The sequence below is a fragment of the Excalfactoria chinensis genome, chromosome 2, assembly GCF_039878825.1.
Source record: "Excalfactoria chinensis isolate bCotChi1 chromosome 2, bCotChi1.hap2, whole genome shotgun sequence".
Classification (NCBI taxonomy): Eukaryota; Metazoa; Chordata; class Aves; order Galliformes; family Phasianidae; genus Excalfactoria; species Excalfactoria chinensis.
The window spans coordinates 93,501,309-93,516,372 of record NC_092826.1 but is presented as its reverse complement, the minus strand read 5'-3'; the positions used below and the strand labels follow the sequence as shown (position 1 = coordinate 93,516,372).

Sequence of the window (15,064 nt, the reverse complement as noted above, 5' to 3'; positions counted from 1 at the left end):
CATTCATTGTTTTAAGAATTCTAAAGTGAAACCAGAAGTGCTTATACCTTGTGTATACACACATATATACATATAGAAATATATATATATATATATGTATATCCCTTGTATAAAGTTGTTTCCCAGTGATGCAGTTTCTGTGCATCAAGGATAAGTCTAAATGTTGCACATGCAAAACAAGTATAATTAGGCTTAGATGGACTATGGATCCAAGCTCCTTGCATCCAGTGCGCTTTTCTGAGCTTACTCCAAATTGCAATTTCCTGTTTAGGGTAGAATTTGAATTTAACTGGTTAGCAGATATACTACCCTGAATGCAATCAACCAACTGACCCTTAATTCAAACTGTAACTTATTACAAGTGAATGGTACCAACTACAAATAGACTTTTTAGAGGCTCGCACAAATGTCTTTGGTGTATATGTCTATTCACTTTAAGGTACAAAATAATAATAATAATTATAATAATAAAAATAGCTATTTTGTGTGCCGTAGCAGTTCTTGTATAGCTCACAATAAGTGCAGCTCTCAACCCCTCCCACGCCCAACCACCCTCCCTTGCAAATGTTTGTTAAATAAGGATTAGACAGGTCAGACACCATTGTAGTGCAAATAGTAAACGATTAAAAATTTTTTTTACAAAATATAGAAATGTTTGGCTCCAGTATCTGGACAAACATATTCCTTTCAAGTATCTCTCACTGAAGAATGTTTTTTTTTTTTGTTTTTTTTTGTTTTTTTTTTTTTGTTTTTGTTTTTTGTTTTTTGTTTTTTTGTGTGTGTGTGTTTTTTTTGTTTTGTTTTGTTTTGTTTTGTTTTGTTTTTTTAAACAAGTTATTTCCATTTATAAAAAAGTCTGTTGTTTTTTTTGTTTGTTTTGTTTTTTGATTTTTTCTTTCTCTTGCAGGTAAACAGTTTCAAACCAACTAGGTTGCATAGTTCTAACATTGTAAGCACCTTTTCAAAATGTAACTTTTATTCTTTCATTCGTTCTTTTTTTAATCTTTTTTTCTTCATTTTTCTTTTTTCTCTTTTCTCTTTTCTTTTTGCAAATGTAGTGCAGAAGTTGAAGGTGTATACACCTGCACAATTTTGTCCCTTTTTATCAGAGTAAATATATGTAAGTGTGTGGTGTCTGTATGTATAAATATATGTATATAAATATGTAGATACATATATATCCACACAAACACTACACACCTACTCAGTTCCTCGGTAAATTTGGGAGGAAAGTGCCAGTGAATGTAGTGTTCATACACATGGCTTTTCAAGGAATTTCAATAACGTTTTGGACTCAGTCCAAACTGCTGCAGGTTACATGAGCTGCTACCAAGGCTTGAACTGATGGGTAACCAGAAGAGGGAACACAACTCCTCTAGTGATAACTAATGCTTAATATACTAATAAAACAAGGAGCGTACTGAAAGGAAGGAGAAACTCCCCAACCCATATTGCCATTCAGATGTATCTCATTCAAGCCTGGGTTCACGAAGCTTTCTTCTTCTTAATAGCTGTACTCCTTTTCTCTCCTCCATAAGTCTTTTTTTTTAAAAAAAAAACAAAAAAACAAAAAACTTCCCCCTCTTTTTTTTTTTCTTTTCCATTTTATGTTTTTTTGTTTTTGTTTTTGTTTTTTTGATTTTTGTTTTTGTTGTTTTTTTGTGGTTTTTTGTGTGTTTTTCGTTTTGTATTTCAGATGATTGTTTCGTTCAAAAAGGTTATAACCCATGCCAGGTCTTTCCTCTTCTTGGGCTTTTAAAACATTTTCTTCACAACATAAAGAGAAGGGTCTCATGCACACACGTCTATGAACAGCCACACTCCTCCACAATCATGTTCTGTATATCTTTCTTGATGATGTTCTGGCCATCGTCATAGTACAGCATGGACATGGGCCGCAGTTTAGTGGGCACACAACATGACTTGAGGTTGGCAAAGGGGCTATGGCCCCGCATGCGGTAATGGTTGATTACAGTGGAGTGAAAAGATAATGATGAACCAGATGTGCCTGCTATATGGCTGGGGCACTCTCCTTCACAGTAGTTAGCATGATAACCTGTAGGTGCAATGATCCAGTCACTCCATCCTATGTCCTTGAAGCTGACAAAAAACTGCTTCTTGCAGCAGATGTTAACTTTGCCATCACACTCCAGGCCTCGTCTCCGCCGTCTGTGCTGGCGGTCCTCTGAGTGCCGGGCAAGCATCATCAGGAAGGGCCTATGTGATTGCTCCTTCTCCTCTTCTCCTGTGAGTTCTCCAGCATCCTTTTCTTTCCCTTCTCCATCATCTTCCTTTTTCTTTTTCTTGCCTAGTAATACCAGGCTGGCCCCAGTTTCCTGGCACAAGTCACAGGCAATCCGCACATCCAAGGAGTTTTTGCCTTGGTCCAGGAGTCGCTGGACACTGCTGGAGACAGGAAAGATGTGCCAAGTGCTCTTTCGAGTGTCTACTGCTTTTTCTGAAATTAGAGTTTCACTCCTTTCACCTTTCAGTCCCCCATCCTCCATATCTTCTGCTCCTTCAGAGTTGCCTTTTGGCTGCCACTGCTGTTGAAACAGGCGGATGGTGACTTTTGTCCTGCTCCGGTTGGCCTTGGAGACCTTCAAGAAGAGCCATACTTCAGCATGTTCAACCACTGATAATTCGCTGCCTTCCTTGGAAATTTCAAAGTGCAACGTTTTCTTGGGTGTTCCTGATTTGGTAAATGAAAATAGACAGGAAGAGCTAGTTAGTATGTCGATTTACATTCTGTTAGACTTCACTGTCACTGCAGGCATGGAGCTCCCTAGGTTTCCTATTTGACTCCACATTTTTATGATTCTTCTGTTCTAATCTTCCCTCACCCAATCCCCTCCTCGGTTTCTTTTGTGCAAATTCTCTCTTCAGACAGCTATTAGTTTGTCTGTTGTTTCTCAGTATCATATTTTAACATTTCCAGTAGCACATTTTAAGCATTTTGTTATAGCAGTGAGATGTTCATTTACACAAAGCATTTCATGGTAAATAAGCTCCAGTAGCTTCTAAGAATTAGTGTCTTAGTGATCACTGTTAGCTGAAAGGCAAAAATGTATTTGTGATGACAGCCTGTGACTACATGTACCATACACATAAATCTAAGCCTAATTGCTAAAGCTGGGGAGTGAGTTCCAGTCCTGCCAATTCTTTGACAATTCTTTTGAAAATAAGGTGGGAGCAATGACTGTCCTTTTTCCCTCTGCAAAACACCATCATCACGTGCATCTTAAAATGAGTAGTAAATATCAATTTTCTCAAAAACAAAGAAATACAAAAATATGAGCTTTGAGAGGTTAGCAGCTAAATTGTAAAGAATTACAGAATTGCAGAAGGCAGACTCTTCATCCCGTGAGATGTTAGCTGTAGTTTCTGTTCTTAATTTAACACACTGTACTTGCAGTGATTATAGTAATGGTGAATACACTGGAAAAAAAAAAAATGAACTAAAGAACTGTATAATTATAAGGATGGTTCTCTGGCATAATTGTATCAACTTGCTGAGATGTCATGATGATGATTATGATGGTGAGGGAGTGTTTCTCTGATACAGAGCTCATATCCCTGGCAGAAGTTGGAATGAATAATGAGGGCTGTTTAATGATTTGATCACTAGAGCATAAAAAAGTTAAGAAAGAATGAATTTGCTGGGGGGAAGATATATTATTTTTTAAGAGAGGAACTTCTCTGTTTTCATAACAAAAGGAAAAGCCCTGATAGCATCTTCTTTTCTTTCTCATTATGGAGGCCAGAGGTCACAGTTGAAATGCACAGATATCTCACCTTAGCTAGACAGAAGCAATATTTATAATTACCAATTTTTCACTGATATTATTTTTTGACAACTCATTACTGTTGATCTGTTTCGCTATGCTCTGCTTGTCAGGGAAGCGGAACTTTGTACCTTGGAAAGGGCAAGTGGTGAACAAAGAAGTGGTTGGAAGAATAGAGCAAAAACTGTTCCTGTGGCAGCAAGGCTCTGCTCCTCATTTCCCACTGCCTCTGAACTCCTCTAGTATGAGCTCCCTGACTATTATGGTTTCTAAAGTGAGTTTGTAGGCTGTACTGCCCCTTGAGCTACCTGTTGCTTTCCTCCTCTGCAAAGTCCTTGCACTGACATGTTCAGCTTTCCCTGATGGCATTCCCAGGTCAAGGAGACAAACATGTCTAAATTAGAGTGGCCAAAGGGCTAGCGCAGTGTTTTGTTTGTGTTTTCCCTCTAGATGAGAGTGTGAAAATGTAGACTCAGTTCTGTCATCGAGGTAGGAAAACACATGGTTTGTGTTAACTGTTTCTCACAGACTTTGCTGATGTACATCTCCAAAGTTAGTTCCATTAACTTCCAAGGCAGATAGGTGAACCCATGAGACTGTGACTTAGAAAAGAAAATAGACTGTAGAAAAGACAGAGTAAGTTCTGGAGAGTATTGGAGTTACTATTTTTGTAGTATTTTTTTAAATGAGATTTGTTCAGTAATAATTGAAACTTCATTAGTTAGCTATCAGAGGGTAACATTAGTTATTCCATTCTGGATATGCAACTGTGGCAAAGCTGCCCTGGATTAAAGGTTAGCTGATAAAACACTAATCCCCACCCTCCTGGGTTCAAGAGCATGTGGAGGTGTACAGTGACATTCCGCCAGTCCAAAGCAAACCTGCTCCTAGAGACTGGCTGCATTCTACATAGGGATGTTATACAGAATGTGCTTTATCAGAATGGACACTTCTAAGGTCTGTGAGTGCTGCTCATCCAGCCTGCATCTTCAGCCCCCAGACCTTGTCTCACAGAGCAAGCTGCCGCTTTCAAGCTCATCTCTTTCCTTAACACAGTGCTGATGGTCCCTTTCTGAGGGGAGTGGGCTACTCAGGAGCTCTTCTTTCCCTAGAGCAAATCAGACCAGGGCAGTAAATAGCTATATACACAAATACAGCCACAATGAGAAACGCAAAACTTTTATGTTCCTGAGGTGCCGCAATGAGCACAGACAGCAGTTCTGGTGCTAGGTGGTATCCTGGACACAAGTGGACCAGCTGTAATGGACGTGGATACTCATGTGCTCTGACAGGGGCAGCTGGGCTGTGCCTGCTGGCCTGGCAGGGGAAGAAGCTGCAGTGCCCAGCAGGCCAGAAAAGCTGGACAGCCCCATGTTACTGAATAATTTAATGTTGCTAAGTGTTAATGCATGGCATTTCATATTTTCTAATTTCCATTCTAGTGGGAATTGAAAATAGTTACAAAGTGACATATCTTCAACAGTAAATATTCATATGAACTTATGCAGTGGTCCAGCAGTGTACCAATGCAATCATTCCTTCTGACTGATGTTACATGAAAAAAAAAAACACAAAAAACAACAACAACAACAACAACAACAAAAAGATTCTTATGATCCTGTAAGTATGAAAGTTTTTTTGTGTTTTTTTTTTTTTTTTCTCATTACTAAAGATGTTAAAAAGTGAAGGCATAGGAGCGTAATTGCAATACTTCTTTTCACTGTAGGGAAGTAACCTAGAGCAAGGGAGTAGATGACCTGGCCTTATTCAGTAATAAGAGCCTCCCTGTAGGTTGATACACTCCCTGGATGTGGTTAGCTGCATTTTCACACACAAATGGTTGATTCAGCTCCTGAAGAGAGAAGATTTAGGAAGCTTATATGAACTTAATATTACTGCATGGTATGAAATACTGAGTCCTCACACCTGCATAGCTAATGAAAGGTTTAATAACAATTTAAAAAATCATTTCCTTTCTCAGATCTTTTTACAAGGATACTAGGAATGGTCCAGAACTGGGGACAAGAACCATACTTTAGCATCAGGAAGAAAAGTGATCTTTTCTGAACTCTCTCCACATTCAGTATTAGTGTATTGCAATCACACAGCACAAATGGTATGAATCCTGAAGTCTTTGCAAAGTTATTTAAGCTCATAGCAGCTCATTTTGAAGTCCAAGTTTGATCTGTATTAAAATTGAATGGAAATCTTTGAATCTGGCTTACGATGTTTACATATTCACTTTATAACAGAATCTTTCTATCACTGAAAGGTTCTGTACTACACTAAAGTGGACACTTCAGGTGTTCCAAGACCAAAATTCTGCTGAATTTCATTTTATCCACATTTTGCATAGGGATTTAGCAGTCTTTTCCTTCTGGCCTGAGTTAACAATCCTGTTCAAACTGTTAGAGATATATGATGTTCATCTACCTGAAAGGAAAAAGGAGACCCTCCTGAAAGTTGGGCTCAGTATCACGTTCATAATTATACTTGGGTTATCCTTTTGTCCTGACTTTTCATCTGCCACAGCTGATTTACAGGTGTATTTTTGCACTTGTAATCATCCTGCTTCTCCTGCCTTACTCTGGCACAAAGACCTCTAGACCAGCACTGGTAATACCTTCAACACTTCAGCACTCCTATAAACAGCAGAGTCAACAAGCTAAATTGTTACTGTTGAAGAAAGCAACTGAAAAATGAGATGAGGGATTACACTGGGCCACCCATGATTGCTTTTCTTCATCTCCACTTCCCAATGTCCAGGAGAGGCCACCTCTCTGCTCTTGGGCTAAATTCTCTTCCAGGTAGAAGGCTGGGATACTGATGGAACCACCCAGCAGTGCCAGGAACATGGCAAAATCCATGAAAGATGGTTAAAAACACAAGCCCTATGACATAGTGCACTTATGGTAAAATGTTTAATGGAAGGAGTTACTGAATGGAAAGAGTGCTGCATCACTATATAAGCATGAGGGTTTGCTCACATATGTATTTCTTTTCAGTGCTCACACACCATTTTAGGACAGAAACCCAAACATGGGTGAGGTGCTTGCAAAGGTACCTCACTCACAAGAGCCTCCACAAAGGCTTACAGGGTCCAAGCCAGAGGCTTGGCCTGCTCCCAAACACAGCCAAGTGTGGATATGGCACAGGGCAGCACAGAGGGCCCGAGTCTGGGCCCACCAAGCAGGGCTTGGCCTCTGGGGCTAAGGATCCCTCCTGCAGGACCACTGGATGTAATAGTGTAGTCAAAACCACTGATTTGCAGTTTGCAACCTGCCTCAAGGTCACTCCTGCTTAGCTTGAGCTATATGTGTTCAAGGGAGGGCCTAAACTATACAATTAAGTGGTTTTTGTTTGTTTTTGTTTATTTTTGAATAAAATGCTAATACTTTAAATTACTTTTTCCCCTATAACCACATGCTGTTAAATGAATAAGGCTGTTTTTTAATTTTTTTTTTTTTTTTCAGAATGAAAATGATTATGCTTCCTAACGCTGTCATATGATTTATTCTTAATTTCTCTTAACATGCAGCATTTAAATTCTCCATTCAAAAACGCTGTGTGGAAGAAGGCACTGTTACTTTAAATTTCCATTCTTCACCACTGCTTCATTTTGAACCATTTTTATATTTATACTGTATGTGGATTGTTTTTCCATACAAAGCAAGGGCTTTTTTTTTTTTTTTTTTTTCCTTTTTTAGTTGGTAACTTTACTACTGCCTATGTTTAGATTTGGGGGAATTTGTGCTGCGTACCAATGTGTAATTACATTCAAAAGCATCCTTCTCTTCACTTCTCATTTCCGTTCCCCAGGAGACAGAAAAAAAAATAGGTTACTAGAAAGGTTTCTCTAAAGAGAGTGAAGAGAGGAGCACGGTTATTGAGAGATAATTGCTCAAAATGTTTACTAATGAGTGACCACTGGAGTTGGATGAATTGTTCACGGTACAGAATTTATTCAGTGAATTTAGCACTGTTATCGTCTGACAATTATCTCCTGGGCAGGCTGATTATTACGAATGTGTTATTACTGTGATTAGGCTGTGGCTGTTTCTATGAATGCATTTCAGCCTATGGATCACTGACAAATGATTTATTCTAACTATTCAACACCTCGTGTATGTGACTGGTCATCTGGGTTGCACAGTTTTGTTTCTGCTCCCTGTCCGGGTGACTGTTGCCTCTAGAATTATGACACAAATAAACACTTTATCATTATGTTCATATACTCTTTTCAGCAAGCTGAAAGGGATTTTTGTTACGAGAAGAAAAAAAAGAAAAAAGAGAAAAGGAAAAAAAAAAAAAAAAAAAAAAAAAAAAAAAAAAAAGAACTATTCCCTAAGCATTTGTGGAAAAGAAAGCAGCAGCAACCTTATTTAAATAACTTTTCTTGAAAACTTAACCCAAAGAGGCACTGACAAGGTCATTCAGAATGTGAAATAATTCAGTTCTGGTGAACCTTGACTCTCCTTTGCTATTTTGTCAAGAGGGAAACACTTTACATCCACAGTCTAAAGCACCTTCCAAATTGAAAGCCCTTCCCCCAAATGGTCTTCAATATTTAGAAAGAGAAAAGGTTTTTGTTTGGTTGAGATTTTTTGTTATTTGTTTTTTACATTTACATCTAAAATAGTCAATGGAAAGTTTAGAGTTGCTTGCACCAAAAACATATTTCAAGATATAAATAATACCAAGCCTTTGTCATTCAGAAATGAGATTTTTTAAAATTATTATTATTATTTATGTACACATTTGTGGTATTTTGTTTTAAATTCGAAGATCAAATGCATCAGAAGCTGCATTTCTTTTGATTAAAATGCTTAATTTCTGTGTGTTAAGGTCCAATACACGAGCCCACTAAAGCGAATATAGCAAAACTTCCAACTACTTTCAGTAGACTAAGGCTCAGTCCTGAATTACATCTTGCAAAACTGTTGCATGACATGAGACTGTTTTTTTCATATTCATGTATACATAAGTGGATAGAAGAACTGCTCAGCATAAATTTACATGTATGCAGTGTAGGTTTATCCTACATTCAGGAAGTCACATGAATACACATAGTTGTATGTAAGAATCTATTCCAACTTCAATGGTGCAGGTTCACCTACATAGGTATAAGCATGCCTTCTCCAGCATATTCATGCCTCTGGACATGCTTCTACACAAATACAAGCAAATATATTCTCATGTATTTCCAGCTATATTTGTGTACCTATGCATGGCTAACCACAGACAGGGACCCATGCAGTACTTTCGTACTCACCCTCTCTCCCTCCCTCTCCCTCTCTCTTTCTCTCAGGTATCTTTTCATAATCTGGTTTCCCACCTTCTCAGGTTCATCCATGCTTTCTCAAATTGTTCTCCAACTAACCAGACTCTCTGAATTCTCACATTTTGTTACAGTGAAACAGATTAATACGGAATGGCATTCTTCTTCTGGAAGTTACTTGCTTTCATTTGCTAAACTTGAAATCTTTGATAAAATATGCCAAAGGAAAAAACAAAACAACAACAGCAAAACAAAACAAAACTGGAGGGAAGGAGACTTGTTTTCTAAAAGCTAAAAGCTGCTTTAAAAAAAGATATGAGAAAATCAGCTCAGATGATGATTCACGGTCACATTTCACAGTATCTGGTAAAAAATAATAATGAACGTTTCTGATCTTTTCAGATTTCCAGAACATCTAGCTTCCATCATTTAATCAGTTTTTATCTTTTTCCTCCAGTGCATTATTTTACTTGCAATCTTCCACTGCAATGAATCTCTGCCTCTTAAATAACCCAGAAGAGAGAAACAAGAGCTCCACTCAGAGAAGCTACACATAAGCTTAAAGATCTCTGGGATTCAGGATTCAGTTAGGTATGATAGGAGTTTGCAAGGTTGCCTGCATGGAGCAAAAAGCCTTTGGATTGTGCCCTCTCGTGGCCATTCCTTATTCAGCACAGATAGCCATATCGTTAAATATACTGCCTTCCAAGAGCAAACTGATGAAATTATTTAAAGAGTCATGAATGGCCCATCCTTTTCCTCCTCCTGATCTGCCAGCCTGGCTTTATAGGAGTAGGCATCTTCCTAAGAAAAGCTGTGAGTGTGCACCTACGCATATCTGAAAATAAAAGTAGGTATTACAAGATCAAGGCAGTTCACCTGCAACTGTGTGAAGGGGTACAAAAAAGCAGAAGCAATGTAAATATCTGTCAGACTTTTCTATCCTTTTTTTTTTTTTTTTTTTTTTTTTTTTTTTTTTTTTTACCCTGACAGTTCACCTAATGATAAGCCTTTGGATTTCTATGTTTCTACACAGTAATTCCGATCAACTTTTCAGAGGCTGACGTTAGCAACCCATTTCATTGGTAGTTCAGTTGCCAGGATCAAATTTACTTGGAAAAATCCCAGGTCTGCTTAATCAGCTACCTATTTAAAATAATGAAGGACTTAGTGGACAACCACATTTTATGAGTGTAGGCTATCTCAGTTATAGAACCTGCTGGATTTGTTTGTCGCAAAGGTATATGATCCCTCTCCTCCAAATAATTTTTAAGTCCTTGAAGGAACCCACAGAGCTCTGGCACAGCTGTCCTCATAGCAGAACTAATCGAGGTTAGTAATTGCAGTTTGATATGCAAGTAGAAAATCATTTTCATGTTTTACTTGTAAGAGTGCCAAAGGACAGTAGGGTGCATTTGTAAACTTTTGCCCAATACAGTCATTAGTTTTGCAAAGATCTGCCTGGATTTGTTAGCTGTGAAAACTACCTGCCAACTATTTTGCTGATTTCCTGGACGTAACTACACCTGTGCTTCAGACAAGTTCACTGCATGTAGTTTTTCTCCTAATTGTCTGTATCCTATTCTCACCTGAATTTTAGTCCCTCTTATAAAAGAGCAGTCTCAAGCCAGAGCCACATGCACAGAGTACTGTCTGTTCATTCACTCAGTTTCATTGTATGTCTGAGGATACAGCTGGTGAAGGATGGAAATACTACTTTTTTTATGAAAGCAAGCAGTAAACATGGCTTCTAAAAGGTAAGGAGAATGGCTGGCTTATGTCAAGTTATACCTAAAGGAGCAAAAAGCCTAAAGTCTTACTTCTCTTTCAGTAGACATTTATTTGATATAATGTAATATGCTTCCATTCATTTTCATTGATTTCCTATCCCCTTCTGGAGAGGGGGCAAGTTTCATATTAAAAGGAGGAAGAACTTAAATCTGACTGTGAGAGTAAGACACTCAGTTTTGCTCCTTGGTGCTTTATACTTATTCCAGTTTCTACAGAGTGAACACTGGTAACTGCTCATGTGGCTATATTATGTTCCTGTCTATTTTTTCCTAATAATTCCTATCTGACACACCACTTGCCTTCTTTTTGCCGCAGTTTCCTCAAAAGAAAGTTGAGACACAATACTTCTGGTGGAGAAATGAAAGAGAGCCCAGGAAAAGTTTGCTCAAGTTATTGCAGCCCTGGAACCTGTGTGGCATGGTGGGTCCACCACTGTTAGTGAGGCTCCAACTACAAGCAGCTAGAGATGAAAAGTAATGTTTCAACAACTTGAAGTCTCTCTGCAGACTGGAGTTAACATTTCCACAATAAGCCAAAACCTAGAACTCAGTTTCTGCGTTGTTTCTTGCAGTTAAAAGCCTAGCATGCAAGGGATGTGGGGCTGGAGTAGCCTTCCCAGGACAGGCTTGGTGGGGAGCTGGAGAGGAGAGTGCGAAAGGAAAGGCATAGGAACATAGCATATGTCCCAAACATGCTCCATAACATAAGTCTTCTTAAATGAATTTGGCTAGCAGTGATGGGACAATACTATCTAAATCAAATTCAGTGATGCACTGGTGTGGGGTTGTTGTAGCAGGGGGGTCAGTGGCTGAACTATTGGCCAGCCTGTGGGCTTGGGCATGATTTTCTCTGCTCACGTGGCCCTGGGAGCCAATGGCTTCAAGAGCCACCATTGGAGAATGTCGTACTGAGTGGGCATATATCAAATTCCAAATTCCTTTGTGTGAGAGCTCAGGAGTGACAATAATGTGTTTACAAATGATTGGGACTCACACAGGGAAGAGAAACCACTGCTCATGCCATATGTGTTTCAGAACGAGCTGCTGAATACCAGGTGGGGAATCTGACTCGTAGAGATTTTGCTGCTTTTAAAAGCTCATTTCTAAACTAAGGTTGAGCCACCCCTGCTTCTGGGGACCTCTGGCACTGATGTCTGCCTGCTTTCTGAAATCGTGGGGATGAAAAAAAAAAAGGGAAAAAAAAAAAAAAAAAAAAAAAAAAAAAAAAGCCTGAGCTTGCACGCTGAAGGGACTGATAATGTGTGTATTGACAAGAACACCGAAGGCGAGGGGTCCCTGTACAGTTGGAAATTGGACAGGCAGCAGGAATGTCTGATCTTAAAAGCATGCACACTTCTTATGCATGGCTTCCCTGCGAACAGAACATCTGAGTCAACAGGTTTTCAGGACTGGAAACTCTGAGTGTTGTCTTAATTGTTTATACTGCTGCAGCAAACTTTTAAACAAAAATGCTTGGTGTTCCTTTGCATACTTTGCCTACCATATGCTGTACCAAACAAAACAATGACATTCTTTTAAAACTGTCTTGGCAACAGGAAAAATGCTTTGCCTAGACAGCATCATAAAAAGTTGCTTTTAGATGATAGAGTTATTGCAGGATATTGACATTGTTGCATGCATAAACATACATATGCAAACAGATACATATCCACATCCACTGATTTAAAATGAGTTTTTGTCCTATTCATGTAGGAATACGACAGTAAACTACAACTTTAAAGCTGTTTCTGATAGGCAGTTGATGTGAGCCTTAGCCATTAGTTAATAAATACCTATATTCTTAACCCATACTATATAAGAGTTAGGAAAAAACAGAACTGTGAAAAAGTTCAAAATATAAACTATCAAGGTTGATTTTTTTTTATTTTTTTTTTTTGGCAGAAGCAGTTTAGGAGAAGATTTTTATTATTATTATTATTATTTTTCCATCATGCAGAAGTCTGCTTTACAAATTGGATCAGCTACAGCAACTTGTCCAATTCTATTGAAGTCATCTGACAGTCCCTGCAACTCTTTATTGCCGAAGATGCTGTGTTAAATTAGAAAACAAAAATGCCCTCTCACTTCCAAAAGTTAAAGCTGTTCATCTGATTTTATAACTTCCACTATAATTTTTAAAAGGAAGGGCAGTTTCTCAAGTAGTTTGCAGCTTACTTTTCTGTTTTTAGAAAATCCCCAAATGCCTTGAGCCTTTTTTCACCATCAGCACTGCAATCCTGTACTTTAGTGCAAGTACTTTGGTTTCAGAAGCAGTTTGGAGCACCCCTTTGCAGCCTGACTTTCTGCTTGAGATGGGTTAAAGAGCTTCTTCCCTGCGTGTCTGCCTGTGCCTAGCAAGTGCAATCTGCAGGCAAGACTGAATCAGAAAAATCAAATTCCTTCAGAGTCCCTGTCACCCCCCCACCTCCCCCACCGCACCCCATTCATCCTTCTCCCTTCCTCCAGGTCTCATCTCACAACCTCGCAGAAAGCAGTACTGCTACAGAGAAGAAAAGAAGTTAATTGCAGGTCTGACAAATAGGCTGTTTTACAGCTTTGTTTTTAAGCACTCACCTGATTCTGCAAAAGTGATGATTTCTGAGGTTTGCTCCACAACTTCATTCATTTCTGCTCTTCTTCCAACATCATCCTCTATTTCCACATAGCCATCGTCTCCCACCTTTCCCACATGGAGTTTCTTGATGGCATTTAAAAGTGCTGCCTTGGGCACCGGCTGGGTGATGTTAGGTCTGTCCCTCAAGTGCAACATGTTCAGTATGTGCTTCTTTACTGCTTCCACCATCTCAGGCTGTGAGCTGGGCACATCCTTCGAGAGCGTGGTGAGGGCACATGATGGACAGTCAGTGACTGAACTGTGCCCCTCGGATCCTGGGGTTGGGGAACTCCTCACTATAATCCAGCAAATCACCAACAAAAATCCTCTCTTCCAAAGCAAAGGCATCCTGGCAGCAAAAGTTGTTGTGATTCCCTTTTTAAAAGGCCCTGCTTTTCCTCCCCCTTCACGCACAGTTTTTTTGGGGGCTGGTTTGTGTTGTTTGTTTGTTTGTTTGTTTTTCTTTCTCTTCAGCAAATTCTCTGGAACAAGAACCAAAAGTTTTCTGTGAAGTTTTGTTTGCAGGTTCCCTCTCTGAATGCAATAAGTGCTGTAGATGTTAGTGGCTGTCAGGGAGAAGAGTTCTGACTCTGTCTCAGAGTAGGAGAGAGACACAGAGAGAGGGAGAGAGAGGGAGAGGACGGATTGGCCTAAAGTGAGTGAGTGAATGGGAGAGGGAGGGAGTTTTGTCTGTGAGTAAAGGCTATGATTAGGAAGGGGGAGGAACAGGCAGGCTGGCTTCCTTATGCTCATTGCTCCCCTAACACACACCTCTCTTCAAATATCACTACTCAGGCTTTCTGCCCTCCTGTGTAAAATCTCTCTTAATTCCTGTAAATTTACTCTTCCTTTTTCCCAGTTTGACCCTCCTGGCTCCCTCCTGGCTATCGTTCCCCCCTCCTTTTTTTTTTTTTTTTTTTTTTTTTTTTTTCCCCTTTCTTTCTTTTTCCTTTCTCTTTCTTTCTTTTTTTTTCTTCCTTTTTTTTTCTTTCCTTTTTTTTTTTTTTTTTTTTGTTTGTTTGTTTGTTTTATTCCTTCAACAGTATCACTGGCTTAACTAAACAGAGGAAACATGAATGAATGAAGAGTGAAACCTTTTTTTAATGAGCACCTTGCTCTTGTCCTGTCTGGTACTGTTAGCGTTAGCAGGAGATCTTAAATAGCTTGTGAACAAGACGGCAGGGGCTGAGAGTATTTTGGGCAGAACGCTATTCTGCCTTGAGTAGAAAAGATCTTTTCTGCTCACTTGTAAATGTTGGAGGTTATCAACACTGGCAGGAGATCTGACAGAAGCAAAATAATCCTGTTGTTTGGAGGGCTCTATTATACTTGATACTCTTTCCAGCTGCAGAATGCAAGGCAGGCACTGAGAGCAGGAGGTGCTGGTAGGGCACAGGTCTGTGACATACGAAGGTACTACTCGGGAACCAGAAACATCCCTGCTACTATGCTAGTCTGTGCCTAGAAGTTCCTATGTAGGTTTGGGATTAATCAAGTAATGTCTGAAAAATGCTTTGAAGACGGAACATATTACATGTCATCTGGCCAAATCGTACTTGCTCCTGACTCAAGCAAATCCCTCATCAGTGCCAATAAT

General features: G+C 39.2%; 1 protein-coding gene across 1 annotated transcript; it reads right to left on the bottom strand.

Annotated features, from left to right (window-relative positions):
• Positions 1 to 1,693: 1,693 nt before the first annotated feature.
• On the bottom strand, positions 1,694 to 14,118 carry INHBA (inhibin subunit beta A). Its single transcript, XM_072329717.1, has 2 exons — positions 13,428 to 14,118; positions 1,694 to 2,692 (listed from the first exon to the last, which is right to left on the bottom strand). The coding sequence occupies exons 1-2, from the start codon at positions 13,813 to 13,815 to the stop codon at positions 1,806 to 1,808; spliced, it is 1,275 nt and encodes a 424-aa protein (XP_072185818.1). The 5' UTR covers positions 13,816 to 14,118; the 3' UTR covers positions 1,694 to 1,805.
• Positions 14,119 to 15,064: the final 946 nt, after the last annotated feature.